This window comes from Cyprinus carpio, chromosome B24, assembly GCF_018340385.1.
Source record: "Cyprinus carpio isolate SPL01 chromosome B24, ASM1834038v1, whole genome shotgun sequence".
Classification (NCBI taxonomy): Eukaryota; Metazoa; Chordata; class Actinopteri; order Cypriniformes; family Cyprinidae; genus Cyprinus; species Cyprinus carpio.
In genome coordinates, this window is record NC_056620.1 from 11695167 (window position 1) to 11714881 (window position 19715).

Below are 19715 nucleotides of genomic sequence, written 5' to 3' on the forward strand. Positions count from 1 at the left end.
AGAGATAGTTTTCTTTCTTTTTTATTCCTAAACAATTTTCTGAAGTGTTTTAAATTATTCTTTAATTAATCACTTAAAGTTTAGCAAGTTTTTCTCGAAAATGCCGTAGATGTTAAACCGCTTGGTTTGCTCCGGCCCGCCCCGAGATTCTTCACACCCAGCCGGGAGATCCACGCGGCGAGGTGCACAGCTAGAGGAGCAAACTCTCCAGTATAAAATCACTTTACATAGCTGTGCATTTAATTGAGGTGGAGATTAAACATGTCCTCCCTCGGGACCCTCGCCTTCGATGAATATGGAAGGCCTTTCATCATCATAAAGGACCAGGACAAGAAATCTCGCTTGACTGGCCTGGCAGCGCTGAAGGTACAAAAGCTAACGGGCTAACGGATCATCTCAGCTTTTGACTGGGCATTAAATCACATCTGTAATCCAGAACGACACACTCTGTTTTATATTTTCATTACGTATTTATTACAATATGCTTCATTTAGTAGTCTGACTTAGAAACATGTATTTCTGTAATTGTCTAATGTGTTCAGTAGTGCACCTCGTGTCAACCGCTTCCTCTATCGCTGTTGAGTCATGATGCGCACACACGGAGACTATTGTTTATACATACTATAGGACACCTGTAACTGTACTTTGTCATTATTTTTCTACTAATTACCGTGATTATTTGTTAAGAATCCTGTCAAGAAGTTTGTTGTTTGTGACGCATATTTTAATGTTAAACCTGCACATTTCAGTCGCACATCATGGCAGCAAAAGCAGTTGCAAACACCCTGAAAACATCACTGGGGCCAAATGGTAAGTCCTCAGTTCTATGTGTGGTCTTGCAAAGTCCGTTCCTTGGTGTTTTCTTAAGGCAAATGATTGTTGTTTACAGGACTTGACAAGATGATGGTGGATAAGGATGGTGAGGTGACTGTGACCAATGATGGTGCGACGATCCTCAGCATGATGGATGTGGACCATCAGATTGCCAAGCTCATGGTAGAACTCTCCAAGTCTCAAGATGATGAAATTGGAGACGGGACTACTGGCGTTGTTGGTGAGTTTCTCCTTATTAAACATATAAACAACGGGCTGCACATAGGATGCAGAATTTGGCTTTTTAAATCCATGAACTACATATTTCCCCCTGCATGTTTGTTTATTAAGCATTCTGGTGATTAATAATGTGTACATGTATCAGAGACAGAAATTACCCAGGGCCTGGCTAAAATGACAACTATATATATATATATATATATATATATATATATATATATATATATATATATATATATATATATATATATATATTATAATAATGTTTCGTGCACACTAAAACAGCATATTAGAATGATTTTCATACTGAAAATTCAGCTATAGCATAACAGGAATAAATTTATTTTTTTCAAATTGTAATAATATTTCACCTTATTAATGTTTTTTTTTTTTTTCTGTATCTTGGATCAAATAAATGCAACCTTGTTGACAATGAGCAGTCTTTCAAAAGCATTAATTATATCTGACCTGGAAATGTTTAACTGTAGTGTATATTCATTTTTTTATTATTATTGTTTGTTTTGATAAGATTATTTAAATATGTAGCTTTCATGTTCGCTTGGTTGTGAGCTATAGTAGATGACATTTTTTTTATATATATGTTAAAGTGCCTGATGTACTATATGTGACCCTGGACCACAATTTTTTGAAACTGAGATTTATGCGTCATCTGCATAAATAAGCTTTTCATTGATGCATGGTTTGTTAGGATATTTGTAAATATGGAATCTGAGGGTGCAAAAAAAATCCCCATTAAAGCTGTCCAAATTAAGTTCTTAGCAATGCAAAATATATCAAGTTTTGATATATTTACGGTAAGAAATTTACAAAATATCTTAAATGGAACATGATTTTTACTCAATATCCTGACGATTTTTGGCATAAAAGAAAAATCGATCATTTTGACTCATACAGTGTATTTTTGGCTATTTCTATAAATATACCTACGCGACTTAAGAGTGGTTTTGTGGTCCAGGGGTGCATATAGTATTGTGATTTTTAAGAAAATAATGTTTTCTGCTTATCCAGTGTAGCTTTTGTGGTTTAATGTGTTTGTTTGGCCCTGTAGTTTTGGCAGGAGCTCTTCTAGAGCAGGCCGAGCAGCTGTTGGACAAAGGCATTCACCCCATCAGGATCACAGATGGTTATGACCAGGCCGCAAAGATTGCCATTGAGCAGCTCGACAAAATTGGTGATAGTTTCCCAGTGGATCCCAACAACACAGAGCCTCTTATTCAGACAGCCATGACCACACTAGGATCCAAAGTGTGAGTGTCTGTCTTAGACTTTTCTTTTTATTTTTTTTAATTAACAGCTAATGAGAATTTTCTAAGGAAAATATTTTTTTATTTTTTTTTGTAGAATCAACCGGTGCCACAGACAGATGGCAGAGATCGCTGTCAATGCCATCCTAACAGTGGCCGACATGGAGAGGAAGGATGTTGACTTCGAGCTCATCAAAGTTGAAGGAAAAGTCGGTGGTAAACTAGAGGATACTCAGCTCATCAAAGGTGTCATTGTGGACAAAGAGTTCAGTCACCCTCAGATGCCCAAGGTTTGTGTTTACTATTAATATTCATTTCTGGTTGCATACGCATGGCATGATTATCATATGTAAAGTCTTTCTTAATAAGCATGTACAACAAGCAACTAAAAAAAGAAAAAAAAATCGCCATCCTCACCTGTCCGTTTGAGCCCCCCAAGCCCAAAACCAAGCATAAGCTTGACGTGACCTCAGTGGAGGACTACAAAGCTCTGCAAAAATATGAGAAGGAGAAGTTTGAGGAAATGATTCGACAGGTCTGTATACTGTATTCTTCTGTTTGCATGTTTTTTCAAAGGTCATTTTGGTTTTGTTTTAATTCACTGTTTTTATTTAATATGCATAATTAATATTGTATATCAAGATGTGGTATGTCATCGTTAAAATAACAAACAATGGTTTTCCTTCAAAATAGTCTTGTTAGCAATAATAAAATTTTCTTATTTTGCATGACAGCCCCCTTCAGTAAAGTTATTTAGAGCTACGTTTTGAATATTGTGGAAATTTTTTAATCCAAATTAATTTGCATCTTGAGTTTGATTTTTATCATAAATATTTACCTCTGATTATATAATTGTGTATTTTTTCCTGTTAAAATGCTTCTTCTAAAGGTCAAGGAGAACGGGGCCAATCTTGCCATTTGTCAGTGGGGATTTGATGATGAAGCCAATCACTTACTTCTGCAGAATGAGCTTCCTGCGATCCGCTGGGTCGGTGGACCTGAGATTGAGGTTTGTAAAAACTATCCTGCAAAACACTACTGATCAAACGTTTTGGGTCAGTCTGAATTTTCTGCATCATTACTTCAGTCTTCATTGTCACATGGTTCTTCAGAAATCATTTTAAAATGCACATTTGGTGCTCAAGAAACATTTCTTATCAATGTTGAAATCATGTCGAAAATGGTACTTTCTTGTCAGAATCCCTTGATTAATATAACGTTCAAAGAACGGCATTTATTTCAAATGGAAATCTCTTGTAACATTATAAATGTCTTCATTGTCACATTTGATAAATTTTTTGCATCCTTTCGGAATCAAAATATTAATTTCTTACAAATTTTTTTTTTTTTTTTTTTTTTATATATATCTTTGTGTATAGCACAGATGGGTTACTATCTAGAGTGTGTTGGAAGTATGAACAAACTGAGATTTTATGTAAACATTTCCAGCTCATCGCCATTGCTACTGGTGGTCGTATTGTACCCCGATTCTGTGAACTGACCCCAGAGAAGCTGGGCACTGCTGGGCTGGTGAAGGAAATCTGCTTTGGGACCACTAAAGACAGGATGCTGGTTATTGAGGAATGCAAGAACTCCAGAGCTGTGACGATCTTCATCCGTGGCGGGAACAAAATGGTAGAGAGTTTTAAGAGCTAAACTGGGATGTTTTCCCCTTTCAAGATATTAAATCTGGTTTTGTATTGCTGTTACAATGTTCATCTGAATCATTTAGATTATTGAAGAGGCTAAGAGAGCTCTCCATGACGCTGTGTGTGTCATCCGTAACCTCGTGAAGGATAACCGCATTGTGTACGGTGGCGGTGCATCAGAGATCTCCTGTGCTCTTGCAGTCAACCAGGCAGCTGATAAGGTATTTTATTTTTTATTTTTTTGGAGTCATCGGTACTCCACATTCTCTCAATCCTGAGGTTTTTGTTAAGTCTGTGTTTAAAATGCTCTGCTTCTATTCCAGTGCCCCTCTCTGGAACAGTATGCCATGAGAGCGTTCGCTGATGCTCTGGAGGTCATTCCTATGGCACTGGCCGAGAACAGTGGTTTGAACCCCATTCAAACAATGGCAGAGGTCAGAGCCCAACAACTCAAGGAAAACAACCCTGCACTTGGAATTGACTGCCTACATTTATCAACAAATGGTATGGACTTCTTTATTTTACTTTAGTAATAAGAAATTGTAAACAGATGTATGAATTTAAGAAAAACAGCAAGTAAAGAAATGTATTTTTAGTACTTGTGGAAATTGGGGAGTATTTATAGTAAGACTCCAATCAGAAATTTTAGACATTAGCGGTGCAGAAGCATCAGGTGCTCACTGTTCTTTCACACAGGAGTCTGCAACTGATCAGTGGCTGTTTAACACAACATTTATCCATTATTTTGATTTCAAATCCAAACATTGTTACTGAAAATGCTTTTCAGCATTGTGAATCTTTTTTTTACACAGTGCAGTAGCTAATACAGTCTTTCATAGACGTGTTTAAATGCAATAAATATAAGAAAATTATTCAATGCTTTTTACTTTTGCATTTACTTCTAGACTGATATATTAAGTTGCTCAAGCAAGTGGCAAAACATTCAAACTACTTTTCTTATATTATCACAAACATTCTCAATTGTCAACAAAACTTGCCATTGACAGTAACAGCACTACTGCCTTTTCTTTTGCATTTAAATCTTTGTTACAAGCAATCCTGCAGTTCATAAATAACTTTGTTTTGCTACCTCCACGAGTGCCATCTATTATTGCCTTGTTTAGCTAAAAGTCCTCTTTTCCTTTAAACCTTACCAAAAAGCCATAGCCTGTGTTGACTGTGAAACACAGTAGACTTTATTTATGTGCATTTATGGTGTAGTTACTACATTTTCGTGTCAATCCATGTTCATATTTGCCGCAAACGATGCGCTGTTACTTTAATTCTTCTCTTGCAGCACAGCAAAAATAGACTCGGTACGAAAACTATCTCTGCACTGTTGCAGACGCACTGCTACTGGAACGCACTGCCGGACCGCAACCGTGTGCAGTGAACGCTTTAATCTGTTAACATGAGCGTGGAAAAAATAGCCACCGCATTCACACTGCAAACGGAGTAATGTGAACCTGGCATTATGTGTGTGCGCTGCAAGTGTGCATGAGCACTCAGTCTCCAGGAAAGCGTGCAAGCGCTGAAAGGTTTAAACACCGGCGAGAATTAAAAAGAAATGCCATTTATAAACTTTAGTGATGATGTGACACTGACTCGATTGTGAAAGTGACAATTCTTGTGTTAACTGTGCAGTGTGCAGCTCTCTTATAGTGCAGACGCAATTTGATTTGAAGACATTTGCTCATTTTGAGAGAAAGAGAGAGCGTGCGCAGTGATTCACTCACACTGTTTGTGAAATTATGTCTCACAGAAAGTTTTCAAATTAGCTACTTTATAAGTTATTTAATGAAGAAATATGAACTGTACCGCACCTTCAGCATTATAATTATTTCACCCGCGCCGGACAGAGACTGAGACAGTGCTGCTGCATGTCGTGCCGAACCTCTCACAGCAGACGCATCATCAGCTTGAGATCGTTTTTTAAGATCGGTCTTTATAGAGACCGCCGATCAATCATCCCAAAGCGATTATCGGCCGATAGTGATCGGTAGCTGATCAATCGGAGCACCCCTAAACCCTGATATACACTACAGTTCAAATGTTTAAGATTTTAAGACTGCATTTATTTGTTCAAAAATACCATAAAGAAAATTGTAACATTGGGAAAGATTATTAGTTTTCTATTTGAAATATATTTTCAAATGTAATTTATTTCTGTGATGCTCAAGGAACAATAATTCTCATAAATGTTCAAAAAAAAAATTGTGCTGCTTACTATTTTTTGTGGAAACTATAATACATTTTCCTTCCAAGATTTTTTGATGAACAAAGTTAACAGTATCTATTTTTGTACCAATGTAAAATTCTTCAGTTTCACTGTTGATCAATTTAATCAGTCTTTGTTGAAAATTGGCATTAAATTTGACTTAAATCTTCACAGACATGAAGCAGCAGCATGTGATTGAGACCCTCATTGGAAAGAAGCAGCAGATTTCTCTGGCCACTCAAGTAGTCAAGATGATTCTGAAGATTGATGACATCAGGGGCCCCGGCGAGCCTGAAGACTGAGCGTCGTGTAGCTGTGGTCAAATGAAAGGTCTCAAGCACTTCTAAAGGAATGTGTCGTACTGTTATTTATGATTTGATACAGTTCAATGTAGTACTGAAGTGATCATTAAACTTTTCTTTTCGGATTTGTTTCTGTTGGTTGACACTTTCTTAATGTTGGAATCTCATCATTCAAAAAATACATACACAGAACTGCAAACGTTTTCTAGTGTATTTGAAGGAAATGTCAACACAGTGATTGATTTTTATCATCAGACTTTGCCATTAGAGAATGTTTAACCTTCAGTTGTTTTAACCCATTGCAGTTTACATGTACTTGTTCAACCAGTTGATCATATCTGTCCTGGCCTCCTCTATATAAGGTTTATCATCTGGGTTAATGTCTTCTCTCTTGCGATGGACAAACCCATGTGTCTGATTTGGGAAGATTTTCACTTGGAAGTCAGCAGTGCACTTTTCCTTCAGTCTTGTCTCTAGTGTAGTCACCTTGGTTAAAAATAAGAGAACAATAAACATTAACAGATTGTCTGTGCAAAGTTTATGGCCTTGATGTTTTTTTTTTTCATGAATACATTTACCCTCATTTATTATTTCTTATCCTTTAGAACTGATATTCAAAAAAAAAAAATTAGATTGAATGCTACATTGTATTTGTAATAAGATACTACAAATACATTTTAAAGAAAACTGATCTGATTATATTAAAATTGAGCTGTTTGGCCTGAAAGTAAAGCATTCAATAGGTGCAAATTAAAGCTTATCCATGTAACATAATCCTTAATATGGCATTAATAAATCAATTGTATGTATAAAGAACTATGATGGAATATATATATATATATGTGTGTGTGTGTGTGTGTGTGTGTGTATATTGTCATGTTAGAATAAAAAAGGGTCATGTCAAAACTGTTGCTATAAAATTAGAAATACACAATTCCCTAGAATATCATTATATGCTTAAACATTACGATTTGGAATATATGGTGCAAAACACTCGTTCTGTCCTTGACCTCATCTTACCTGATCAAGTGGAATGACTGCATCGTTTTCCGCAAAGATAAAGAGGGTTGGGCTCTTGAGATCAAACCTGTCTTCCCGCTCTCTAACGATACCTGTGTAAAAGGAGTTTATATTTACAATTTCTCGGATTGCAGAAAGCATCTCACCACATATTTCTTGTGTCTTTGACCATCCAAGAAGACACAACAAATGGATTACCATAGACAGAGACCCCAGCTTTGATTTCCTGATACTGAAGAGCAAGGTAGTGTGTCGCAACACCACCCCAGCAGAAGCCCACAACACCTATATGCTTCACTCCGCACTGCTCCTTCAGATACTTCAGTACAACATCCACTTCCCTGGTTAAACGACAAGATTGTTTAGTCTTTCCTTCAAACGTATGGTCAAGTTCATCAGATAGGAAAATGTAGTTTATTGAACTTGTACTTTTTGATGTCTGTAGGCTTTTTGTCCTCAAGCCACTGCTGAAATGTTGACCAGTCGTGAGATGGGCTCCACGGCTCTTTTCCAACAAAGAAATCTGGACATATAGCACTGCGAAAGAATCAAGTAAGAACAGGGATATCTGCGACTATTTTTATATTTGTAAAAATATAATTCATATTTACATGTATCCATTGGCTGAGAGCATGTCAGCCATGTATCTGGTGTTTGGAAGCTGCCATCCATAAATGTCTTGAATTACAACAATGGCCTTCTCTGATGCTGGAGGCTTCACCACGTAAGCTTTAATGTGCTCGATCTGAACTTCCTCTCCAAGACCTCCATATTCAATCTTGTCCCCGATATCACACGGACAGGGCTTTGCTTCATTTGCCATCTGTTCATAAAAAGGAAAGCATTGTGAACTCAATTTATTTAATCCCAATTTTCCAACTTTATTCCATGAAACAAAAACTGCATGCCTCTGCTTGAAAATAATAAAAGAGTTTGTGACAGTATGTGGGTTATTCCTTGTCACAACTGTAAACAGAGGGCAAAAATATTTCATATATATAAAGTTCATTTTTAAATTTGCAAACAATGAAGAACATACCGGTACTTTAAAATCTGAAAGAAATGATAAAGTTTCATGTTATAGGCCTACTTGATGCAAATATTGTTTGTTAAATCTACAATTTTATAATGTCATGATTCAGTAAGTTACTTGTGACCATGTTTGTGCTGTGATCATCTTTTATTAATAGTAATACTTTTTTATGAGACTGAATTATCTTAATTACAGCCTACGTTATATTTGATACGCGAAGTATCTAAAGTGTATATTATTATAATATACACTTGAGATATTTTGTGTATCAAATATTGTAGCTGCATTGTTACATTTGCGATATTTTTTCAGGCTGTATTTATTTCGTGAAATAATCTTTCAGATTCACAAACTGGATTTACCTAACAAGCTTTTTTCAGCAAACCAGAACTTTCTGTGTAGGCTAGTTTTTTGGTTATAAAATAAAACACAATAATAAGCACATAACATTCTTTATAGGTTCGTTCGTTTGTGGTTAAATAAACAGAGAACGCTTGTAGAGTATTATTAAATAACCGAAGCGTGTGCTAACGTTTAAGGGAACGGTCTGCTGCACGAACTGTTAATGAAATCAGAACAGACTGCACTTACATTTATAGTCGACGAAAACTCTTTGTAAACTTCACCAATAACTCTTTTTGTACAATTTCGGTTATATTAGATTAAATAGGCTAAATTTTAGATCTGGCACTTGATTGCTCCACATTCTGCAGTCTTTCAAAAGAAAGAAAGAAACTAGGTGAATGTATCACGTGATATAAATATGTAGCCTAACTCCGTTCAGACTGTTCAACGCTAAAGCGTTCGCTAGCACTAATGCTGCTACGGACAATAACACACACCGCATTCTGCATTATAGAGTACAGTGGTTTGTACTTTGCATTTAGGGAAATGCACTTACCGCAGCGCTGAAGCTCGGATTTATTTCGCTGTGAGGAAACGAAAAGGCTGAAATCTGGCACAGACTGCAGATTTCAATCTTTGTCCCTTTTAGCAACGCCCACCATAAAAGTGTCGCATAACCCACTCGATGCCGTTCATCATGAGTTAAGCAAAATTATTTTAGTTGAAAGTATATGGATTTTTAGTGGTGTGCAGATATGATTTATAGTGTGATATATATTGTTATATTTATCGTACTATTAAAAATCTAAACGTTCTCTGTAATAATAATAATTATTTTAAGTGAAAATGTTCAATTTAATCACAATCTGAATTTAAAAAAATACATATAGTGTTAGCAGTTATATATGAAATGATATTATACTATAGACATGCATAACTATGTATAGGAAGAGCATCTTTAAGATGATGTGAGTTACAAAATATAACGACTTTGAATCACTATTTCAATGGTCCTGATGTTTTTACGAATTAATTTCTGAAGCATAACTAAACTCGAAATAAACGTCTCTATTGATGGTAAATAATCATTAATATCAGAGCAGTGTAACGTTAAATTCTGCACTAAAAACAAAAAAAAGTCAACACTAATATCAGATTAATATCAGAGCAGTGTAACGGTAAAGGTTGCATGGAATGCATTTAAAAGGCACCGCTGGGATTCGAACCCAGGATCTCCTGTTTACTAGACAGGCACTTTAACCAACTAAGCCACGGCGCCACGTGCGCATCGCGCGCATTACAGCCCTTTTTCCTCAACGGAAATCACGCGTTATGTCGCTTCCGGTATTCATTCAATCATCGGCATCCTTTTATCTAACATACTATATCGCTAAACACATCATACTTATAATGTCTGCAATAACTTCATGTTATGGTTCTGTTCAATCTTCCTTTTATCTTCTAATTACCATTAAGTATCAGCATAAGCGTTTATTTCTAAGCTACCCTTGTTCAGTTGCTTGATTACACAGTATCACTTTTTTTTAACTAAGTCACATTTTCAAGTCATCAAGCCGCAGTAGAGAGATATGAAATTACATTTTGAGATTTAAAGTCACAATTGGGAGATCAGATTGCAATTATGAGGAAATAATTAATTGACATTAATTACCTTTTATTACTCGGAGGCAGAAGTGGATTTCCTACTATCACTGATGAATAGGCAAAAAAAACATTATTAAAGAAAAACACTCTTATTTACAAAATATATCTGCAAGATGAATATTTAGGATTAAATTAAAGTGTGGAATTTTGTTTATTATTGGAAAGAAGATGATTTCACATGAGGCTTAATTCTGCAAAGTTGATGTGGATATAATTCATTTCAAAAGTATCAAGAGACATTAGGCCCCATGACCAAAAACACCCACAAGGCACCTTTCCACACTCTTTTTTATAACATTTGGCAGACACTTTTACCTAACATGACTTAAAATGTCCACATTTTTATCAGCTCATGCATTCCCTGGGAACTTAACTCACAACCTTGACATTGCTATCAGCATGCTTTTACTCTGAGCTACAGGAATGCATTTTTCTCAATATAGCAGCATGTTGCTCTTCTGTCAGACATGGCGACACAAGCTGGAGAACAGGCTTAGAGTCACAGCACCCGTCCCGTCCTGCCGGTGGATCCTCTTACAGGGATAAACCCACAGGATAAGATGCTGAAATCTAAAGAAGACACAGGCTCAAATACACACTACACCCAAAAACAGCAGCACAGCAGGTGCTTGTATTCAATTAGAAAACCCAGAGAGCTGGACAGTATGAACATTTATTTCTGGAAATTAATTACAAAGTCTTCAAATACCAGTGAACCAGCAGATTCTGGTAAACAAGTTCGCAAATCTGATTATATTCCTCTCAAGAACAAGATACAGGGCTGTGGATGATTATTAAGATTAATTATAATAGTGGAATAATTGTCTGTTATTCTGCTAAAGGATAACAAGACGAGGTTAAAATCTACCGCTGCATCTGAATATTACAGCTTGACCCTTACAGACCACAGTTTGGCATCTATATGTACATGAATTTTGGATGAGAAATGTCACATGAAAGAGACAAAAGCTAGTGTTTGAGGAAGTACAAACCAACCAGGAACTCTGAAGAACACACAGCATCACATGTGAAGTCCATAACAGGAAATGACATAGTGCCAATAACCTTCAAGATCATCTTAAAGGGGCAGTTCACCCAAAAACGAAGATTCAGACTCACCCTTGCGTCATTCCAAATGCAGAACAGAAAAGATCACGTGTTTATCCATACACTGAAAGTCAATGGGGTCCAAAACAACTTTTCTTTGGACACCATTGACTATCATTGCACAGATGAACAAAAACATACATTTTGAAAATATCCAACCGGCTTGGAACGAAATAAGGGTGAGGAATTGATGAATAATGGGTGTACTATCCCTTTAACCACAACTGATTTTAAAACATAGTGGACAGAGCTGCTCTTAGTGTTTCATTAGACATTAAACACAAGATGCATATGTGCTTTAGCCCTTTGCTGGTGAAACAAAATGAGTGACACACACACACAGAAAGCAGTTCATTACATTACATGAATTGGATCAAGGCAAGGCTTTGCCATTTTAATAAATAAGTTGAAAATAAGCATAAGCACAACTAATAAAGGTTAGAGAAGCGGGAACTATGTGTCCCCTAATCCCTGCCTCCCCTTTTCTCTCTTTGCATTCAGCAGTCGAGGACCGGTGTTACTGTAGAGCAGTAATATACGCCCTTATACGAGTGCAATGCTTGTCAACATCATCGTCAAGATTACAATCATTACAGTCATTATCCACTACAACATCACTAGTATCAGCACAAATGGATTCTTAGATTAGTAAATGTCAAAGAAAAAAAGGGACGTTTTTTTTTTTCATGAGTTCCTCTACTTCTTTTAGTCTCCTTTTCATTTTTCTAACCGCTCCTAGACACAGCAGACTACTTGTTGTGGAAATATGCACGCATAAAACATGACTTCCTGTGAAGAGAATGAAGGGATATAGAAGAACGTCACATATAGAAGACAAACAATGTGGCGAAACATGAAGAGTATTATGTGCTCTACAGGATGATTACAGTGCAATGAGTCAGACATATGAGCAAAAAGGTTGTCTGTATTCGTTTTTACGGACCAAATAACAACCCTTCCTTCTACAATGCAAGCCTAAAAAGGAGTTTTCTTCTTAAATAAGCACTGGCCTACAGTTTAAAAGCTTCAACAGTATTAGTATTACTTGTCACAACTGTAAACGTTTGTCTCCTAAACTGTCCAGAAGTTACAAAAGACTCAGCTGCAGCGTCTCACGTGTTCCAGAACATATTCTGGGAAGTGCAAACTACACACTTGCAGTCCGTCCAGTTTGCAAGGCATCCTGGGATACTCGTCCTCTTTCCATTTGTTCTCCTCTGGGTCGAATGTGAGGATAGAGTCGCTGTAATGACCGTTGTAGCAAAGTCCTCCAAGCACCATGATCTGTTCGTCCAACACTGCCACTCCGTGTCCGCTGCGTCCTATAGGCATAGATGCCAAAATAGTCCACTCGTCGGTCTCTGGGTCGTACACTTCCGTCGAAGGGCAGCCCTGGGACTCGAAAGAGGCACGCAGTATCACACACACCCCGCCGAACACGTACAGCTTCCCATTGTGGGAGATCATCTTATGGAAGCAACGAGCGTAGTTCATTTTTGACTTGTTCTCCCAGCAGTTGGTGAGGATAGGCGTCCGCCGCATACGGTGTTCAGACGTTCCCTCCCGTCCCGGGTCGAAAACGCATACTTGTTTTGAGGTGGAAGAGGAGGTGATGCCACCAGTGATATACAACTTCCCGTTGAGCACGGTTCCTTCGTGGCCGTACTTGTTTACAGGGTACGGGTCTACAAACTCCCACTTGTCCTCAACAATGTCATAACGCTCTGTAGAATAGAACGTCTCATCGCGAGTGCGCCCGGCGACGGCGTAAATATACTTCCCGATGACGCCGACCGCAAACTCTGATCTGGGAACGGACATGTCAGCCATGCGTAGCCAGGAGTTCTGTCTGGGATCGTAGCGGTAGACCTTAGAAGAAGCATGGAATTCTCCATCTGGGCCTAGTTCTTCACCACCCAACAGGAAAGTGAAGTTGTTGACGATGGCCAGGCAATCGGGGCGAAGCGGCACCTGAGGGCCTTCTAGTTCCCACCACACTTTGGGCCGGTGGAGGAGGAGGATCTTGCTGTTGACCATGCTGTGGCCAATCATTCCACGGAATACAGCAGTCTGGGGTCTCACGGATCTGATGCGGTTGGACTTGGTTTCCGCCAGCGGTTGTTCATTCACTTGATGGAAGTAGCTGAGTGCCTGGTCTACTTCTAGTCTCAGTTGGCGGGAATAACGGTAGAACTCTGATGTCTTCACCTGTGCAAGTAGAAAGAAACAGATAAAGGTCAATGACATGACACTTCAGAAATACACAACTGTTCAAATATTTGGGGTTGGTAAGACGTTTTTTGAAAGACGTCTCTAATGCTGGTCAAAGCTGCATTTAATTGATTAAAAAAAAACAGTCATATTGTGACAGTCTTACAATTTAAAATAACTGTTTTCTATTTGAATATATTTTAAAATGTCATTTATTCAGCAGCCATTAGCATGATCCTTCAGAAATCATTCACATATATTGATTTGGTGCTCAGGAAACTTTCAAAATGCTTATTATTATTATTTGAAAAACGGCTGTTTGCCAAACAAAAATTCATGCAGAAAAAAATAAACGATATCATAGAGAGGACCCCTGCAGATCCTCATGACTGGGTCATATAATATGATTCTTAAAGAGATCGTTCACACAGAAATTAAAATTCTGTCATTTATTTCTCATCCTTATGTCGTTCCAAACCCCTAAGACCTTTGTTCGTCTTTGGAACACAAATACAGTTATTTTTGATGAAATCCGAGAGCTTTCTGACCCTGCATAGACAGCAAAGAAACTGACACGTTCAAGGCCCCGAAAGTTAGTAAAGTACATTGTTAAAATAGTCCATGTGACATCAGTGGTTCAACTGTAATTGTATGAAGCTACAAGAATACTTTTTGTGTGCAAAGAAAACAAAAATCACATTTATTCAACTATTCTTCTGTTCCGTGTCAGTCTCTGCCGCGCATTCACAAGAGTACCACGACGCATGCGTGTGGTGGGGCTGCTGACGTAGAACCCGGATGGCTTGCAGCTTGTTTGCAAGCAGAGAAACTGTCATGAATGCACGTCGAAGACTGACACGGAAAAGTTGAATAAAGTTGTTGAATAAAGTCGTTATTTTTGTTTTCTCTGCACACAAAAAAGTATTCTCATAGCTTCATAAAATTAGGGCTGAACCACTGATGTCACATGGAGTATTTTAACTAGAGTCTAATTTTAACAATGTCCTTACTACCTTTCTGGCCTTTAAACATGGTTCCGTTGCTGTCTATGGAAGGTCAGAAAGCTCTCGGATTTCATGACAGATTTTTTTTTTTCATTCATTCTGTCAGTGACACATAAGGAACAAGGAAGTACTTTTACCTTCTCAAAGATATTGGCAGGGGTCATGAGGCAAAAGCGCAGGTTCTGCACGACCGCATCCGTATGTCTCCAGCGCCGCCGGTCATGTCTCAGCCAGGCCTGCACCGCCTCGTACAGCTCAATTTCCGGAAATCGACTCAGCTGGTCACTATCCAGATATGCCATCAACTTCTCCAAACTCAGATAAGATAGGAAGTCCGGTCGTGCCATCAAGGGCACAAAGTTCTCCAGCAGAAACGCGTCAAGCTGCTCCTGCACGCCTTCCACGCCGACACTAAAGTCTTCCAGCAAGCGCATGACCTCAGCACAGTTCTCCAAGCAGATCTTGGCCAGCAGGAAGGAGCAGCAGAACTCTACAGCCTCGGTGAGTTGCACGTACATGGCAGCCTGCAGGATCTCCTGCACCGTGAGCATGCTCAACTCCAAAGAACCGTAGTACATGAAGCGAAGGACGTGACCAAACCCGGCTGCCGTCAACCCCTTCATGTGAATCTTATCCTGGTCACGTTCCCGCATATCGGCTGTGAACATCACCCGGAAATAGTCGCTTTGCGTTGCTAACAGAGCCTTGTGCGCCTGGAAGTGGTGCTCCTCGATAAGCAGAGTGACATCAAGCAGCAGTCGCTCCTCATACAAGGCTCTGAAGCCCGACGACACACTGCCGTCATGTCCTTGGGAAAGGTACACCTCCACATCCCCCGCCATTAGGCACCTGCAGAGACACAAACGCTCTTATAAATGACGTTTCAAGACGATAGTCGATATGTTCCAATTCAGCTGGTCATCTCTGCAAGGTTGGGAAGATAATAACTGTGATGGAGAGACAGACATTTTACAGCTTTCTCTTACGTATTTGATAGAAATAAGACTTATTTGTCTCATCCCGGAGTTTGAAATCAATCAACAGAATGGGAAAAGCCTCCTAAAGGGACAGTTCACCCAAAAATGAAAACTTATTTTGAAACACAAAAGAAGATATTTTGAAAAATTTCTCAGAGTTGTCTGTCCACACAGTGAGAATTAGTGGGGTCCACGTTAATGTTATTTGATAGACAAAAACTAGTAAGTCATAAAAGTTTGGAATGACATGGAAATGAGTCCAACACCATTTAAAAGTTTGGGTTCAGTTTGATTTTTTTTTTATTAATATTGTTATTTTGCTTAGATGCATTAAATTGATCAAAAGTGCCATTTATACATGTTACAAAAGATTTTTATTTCAAATAAATGCTGTTCTTTTGACATTTCTATTCATCATAAAATCATTAAAAAAAATGGATCTGTTTCCACAAAAATATAAAGCAGCACAACTGTTTATAACACTGATAATAATAAGAAATGCTTATTGAACACCAAATCAGCAAATCAGAATGATTTCTGTAGGATCATGTGACACTGAAAACTACAGTAATGGCTGCTGAAAATTCAGCTTTGTAATTACAGGAATAAATGACATTATATATATATATATATATATATATATATATATATATATATATATATATATATATATATATATATATATATATATATATATATATATATATATATATATATATATTTTTTTTTTTTTTTTTTTTTTTAATTGTAATAAAAAATGTAAATTATAAAATTTCACAGTAATAAGCTTTGGTGAGCATAAGAAATTTCTTTCTTAAAGAAAAAAATATATATATATCATACCGACCCCAAACTGTAGCATAAATGATGAGAAGATTTTCATTTTGGGGTGAACAATTGCTTTAAAACAAGATCAAATTAAGCATAATTACATGATCACAGCATCTCCTCAAGCTCTTAATCAACCAAATCGTGTGAACAATTTGTATTTTAGTGAATAATAGTTGGTGAAAAACTGCCAGATTTAATAAAGCCTCTGGAAGGACTTCAAGAACTTTCACACCTCAGCACTTCAGTTTCTGCTGCTGAAAGCCAAACTCTAGCTCAAAGCTCCCCCACACACACTCCCCCTCTACTGCACACACACACAGCACACTCACCTCTGATTGGCCACGGGCATGTCACAGGGGGGTGTCCGAGCCAATCAGAGGACAGTACCTCTTGTGTCCGTAGGAAATTAAATTCTGAAGATATTCACCTAAATGACAAATCGAACAAGCCCCAATCATTAAAATAATGTGAAAATTACCAACAGACTAAAATACTAAAGATGCACCAACAATTCAATATCCCACTGTGTGCAAACAGGAAACCCGGCTTGCATATTGAAACTACACCATATCTGTGCACAGAGGCTGTAATTTTTTATTATAAAATTGAGATGAAATGCACTGTATCCTTAGCAGGTTATGTGGCTTGTAGAAAAGTAGAGGGTGATGATTTTCTGATATTACCTTTTAGAGGCCTCCTGGCCAACTGTCGGCTTCACTGCGCTGAAGGGCCGTTCACATTTCCTCTGCTTATATTTGCCCTGCTCTAAAAAGAGATGACATCCACACGCTGATAAATAGACAGGTATTCTTGAATTTCTGTGTTATTATGATGTCATTTCCACACACTTGAAAATGTTCTGCTAAAGAGTTCAAAAAGAACATATCAAATGTTACTCATTCAGAAAACACAGAGCAATATCTGATATGGTGTATGAAAAATATGTGAGGGACGCTTTGTTGTACATAAGACAGTATAAGAGCTACATTCACAAACAGTAGACAGATCAGACAAAAGAAAACAAAAAGACTATTCAAATCAATCTGCATACATTTCACCACAAAAACTGGAATTTCCTAGAAATATTTCATTTCGTTTTACAAATAAAGTAAGATTATAAACGCACTACCGTTCAAAAACATGAAATCAGTACAATTTTATTTAAAAGAAATTAATACATTAAACCAAAAAATAAACCAAAAGCAACAATAAAAATATACATTAAAAAAAATTTATACAAAAAAATATATATAAAAAAAAAAAAAAAATGTTTTTTTAACTTTCTATTCATCAAAGAATCCTGAAGAAATGTGTACCATGGCTTCTTCCACAAACATTTATTAATCAGCACAATGGTTCTCAATACTGATAATAAGAATTGTTTCTTGAACAAATAAGCAGTTCAGAATGACGTCTGAAGGATCACGTGACACTGAAGACTGGGGTAATGACGCGGAAAATTCAGCTTTGTATCAAAAGAATATTTTTTATTTTATATATATATATTAAAACAGAAAAAACTTATTTTATACTCACAATAATACAGTTTTACTGTATTTTTGATCAAATGAATGCAGCTTTGTACTGATTGACACTGAGGTAAACTTCTCTGTGGTGACTAATAAGTTGTCCTCCAGTTTAATACTAACTCTATCACAATGTGTCTGTTCTAGCGATGTTCAACATTACATCACACTCAACTTAGTTTTAAATCCCCTAAACGTCTATGACCTCATGGTCAGACTCTCAGTGAACAAAACACAAAAACAACGTTTGACTGATTCCAAGAAAAGCCCGTATTATGTGCTTCTTAATCACATGTTTTGATTTCGCAGTTGTTGCTATTATTCAGTTTCTAAAATCTTTAATTACTATGTACAAGCAACTGGACATAAACACTGGCGGTGGCTTGAACCCTAATGAGAAGTCAAGCTAGACAGCATTTATAGTCAGTAAATCCTAACGCGAATATGATGCCTAAACATGCTGTCTACCTAGGGAGCTCAATATGAGAGGCAGTCAGTAATTACCGCTGACACGTCCCAACGAATGTCAGCCCACTAACGTTACACATGTAACAACTGTGCTGTTTCGGCTACACGAAGTTAAAATGAGTGCGTTATTAAGCCGAACAACGCTGTGTGGGAAATGAAGCGGTTCCAGTAGTGTTTTACCTCGGCGATGCGACTCCACGCAGCCCCGCTTCGACCAGGGAGCCCGCGGTCCTTCGGACATGGAGTGCTGGTGTTAGACAGCGACCAGAGAAATTAAATATGACATCTCATTATCGACGGAGATATGCTATCCACTGGCGTCTTTAGGTGACAATAAACCGGTGTTATTTGGACTGAATCGCTAAATGTTGTTTGTCTGGAGCCTCCACGGCGATCGTAGACGCCATATTATTGTCTGCACTGACGTCATTTCCCGAACATTTGTCGGTGGGACGGAAATGTTGGAGTTTGTGTGTCAATATTCTCTGCCTTGACTGTCTACTACATGTACAAAATGTTTTAGTTCACTGACACAGATGTGAAAATTACTTAGAGCACACAAGTCGTGGTGATATAACTTTTACTTTCCTTATGAATGCTTATGAACATAGGAACCTCCTGTTTCATATCATATTGTATTGTGTTATATTATATTTATTATATGTAGTCTCTCTAAGAATGTTTTTCTACTTTTTCTACAGCTAACCTAGTCATATTAATAGCTTATTCTGTTTTTGATGTCTGCGATTCAATGCAGGCTTTAAACTTCTTTTCCTTTCACTTTATTGCTACTTTATTGATCCCTCAAGGGCAATTATGTTGCATATTGCAAAAACAGATTAACCCTGTATGGTGGAGAGTATGGCGTTACACATATTACAATAAATGCAAAGAGAGAAAAAAATAAAAGCTATACACTGTACACAAGAGGTAAGTTTGCACTGCCCACATTAAAGTTTTTACACTTGTTTCAGAATGAATAGCTGACTGATATCTATGTCAGCATGGGAACATCAAAAAAATATGTTTAGACTAATTACA

General features: G+C 37.5%; 3 protein-coding genes and 1 non-coding gene across 6 annotated transcripts; 1 reads left to right on the forward strand and 3 right to left on the reverse strand.

Moving 5' to 3' along the window:
* Positions 1 to 129: 129 nt before the first annotated feature.
* LOC109070643 (T-complex protein 1 subunit epsilon-like) lies at positions 130 to 7026 on the forward strand. Its single transcript, XM_042752187.1, has 11 exons — positions 130 to 366; positions 750 to 810; positions 890 to 1054; positions 2123 to 2321; positions 2416 to 2608; positions 2701 to 2853; positions 3208 to 3327; positions 3768 to 3953; positions 4051 to 4188; positions 4291 to 4471; positions 6360 to 7026. The coding sequence occupies exons 1-11, from the start codon at positions 262 to 264 to the stop codon at positions 6485 to 6487; spliced, it is 1629 nt and encodes a 542-aa protein (XP_042608121.1). The 5' UTR covers positions 130 to 261; the 3' UTR covers positions 6488 to 7026.
* cmbl (carboxymethylenebutenolidase homolog (Pseudomonas)) lies at positions 6681 to 9592 on the reverse strand. 2 transcript variants are annotated; one of them, XM_019066736.2, is made up of 6 exons: positions 9442 to 9592; positions 8119 to 8330; positions 7937 to 8044; positions 7706 to 7848; positions 7508 to 7599; positions 6681 to 6973 (listed from the first exon to the last, which is right to left on the reverse strand). In XM_019066736.2, the coding sequence occupies exons 2-6, from the start codon at positions 8328 to 8330 to the stop codon at positions 6794 to 6796; spliced, it is 735 nt and encodes a 244-aa protein (XP_018922281.1). In that variant the 5' UTR covers positions 9442 to 9592; the 3' UTR covers positions 6681 to 6793. The 2 variants fall into 2 exon arrangements, with proteins under 2 accessions (XP_018922281.1, XP_042608120.1); XM_042752186.1 differs by lacking the exon at positions 9442 to 9592 and adding an exon at positions 9132 to 9266.
* Positions 9593 to 10090: 498 nt separating this feature from the next.
* On the reverse strand, positions 10091 to 10164 carry trnat-agu. Its single transcript has one exon. It is a non-coding gene; the product is annotated as a tRNA-Thr (tRNA).
* Positions 10165 to 11207: 1043 nt separating this feature from the next.
* klhl15 (kelch-like family member 15) lies at positions 11208 to 19138 on the reverse strand. Of its 2 annotated transcripts, XM_042751877.1 has the most exons (5): positions 18855 to 19138; positions 17364 to 17445; positions 17010 to 17107; positions 15010 to 15721; positions 11208 to 13865 (listed from the first exon to the last, which is right to left on the reverse strand). In XM_042751877.1, the coding sequence occupies exons 3-5, from the start codon at positions 17027 to 17029 to the stop codon at positions 12756 to 12758; spliced, it is 1842 nt and encodes a 613-aa protein (XP_042607811.1). In that variant the 5' UTR covers positions 17030 to 17107; positions 17364 to 17445; positions 18855 to 19138; the 3' UTR covers positions 11208 to 12755. The 2 variants fall into 2 exon arrangements, with proteins under 2 accessions (XP_042607811.1, XP_018942736.2); XM_019087191.2 differs by lacking the exon at positions 17010 to 17107.
* Positions 19139 to 19715: the final 577 nt, after the last annotated feature.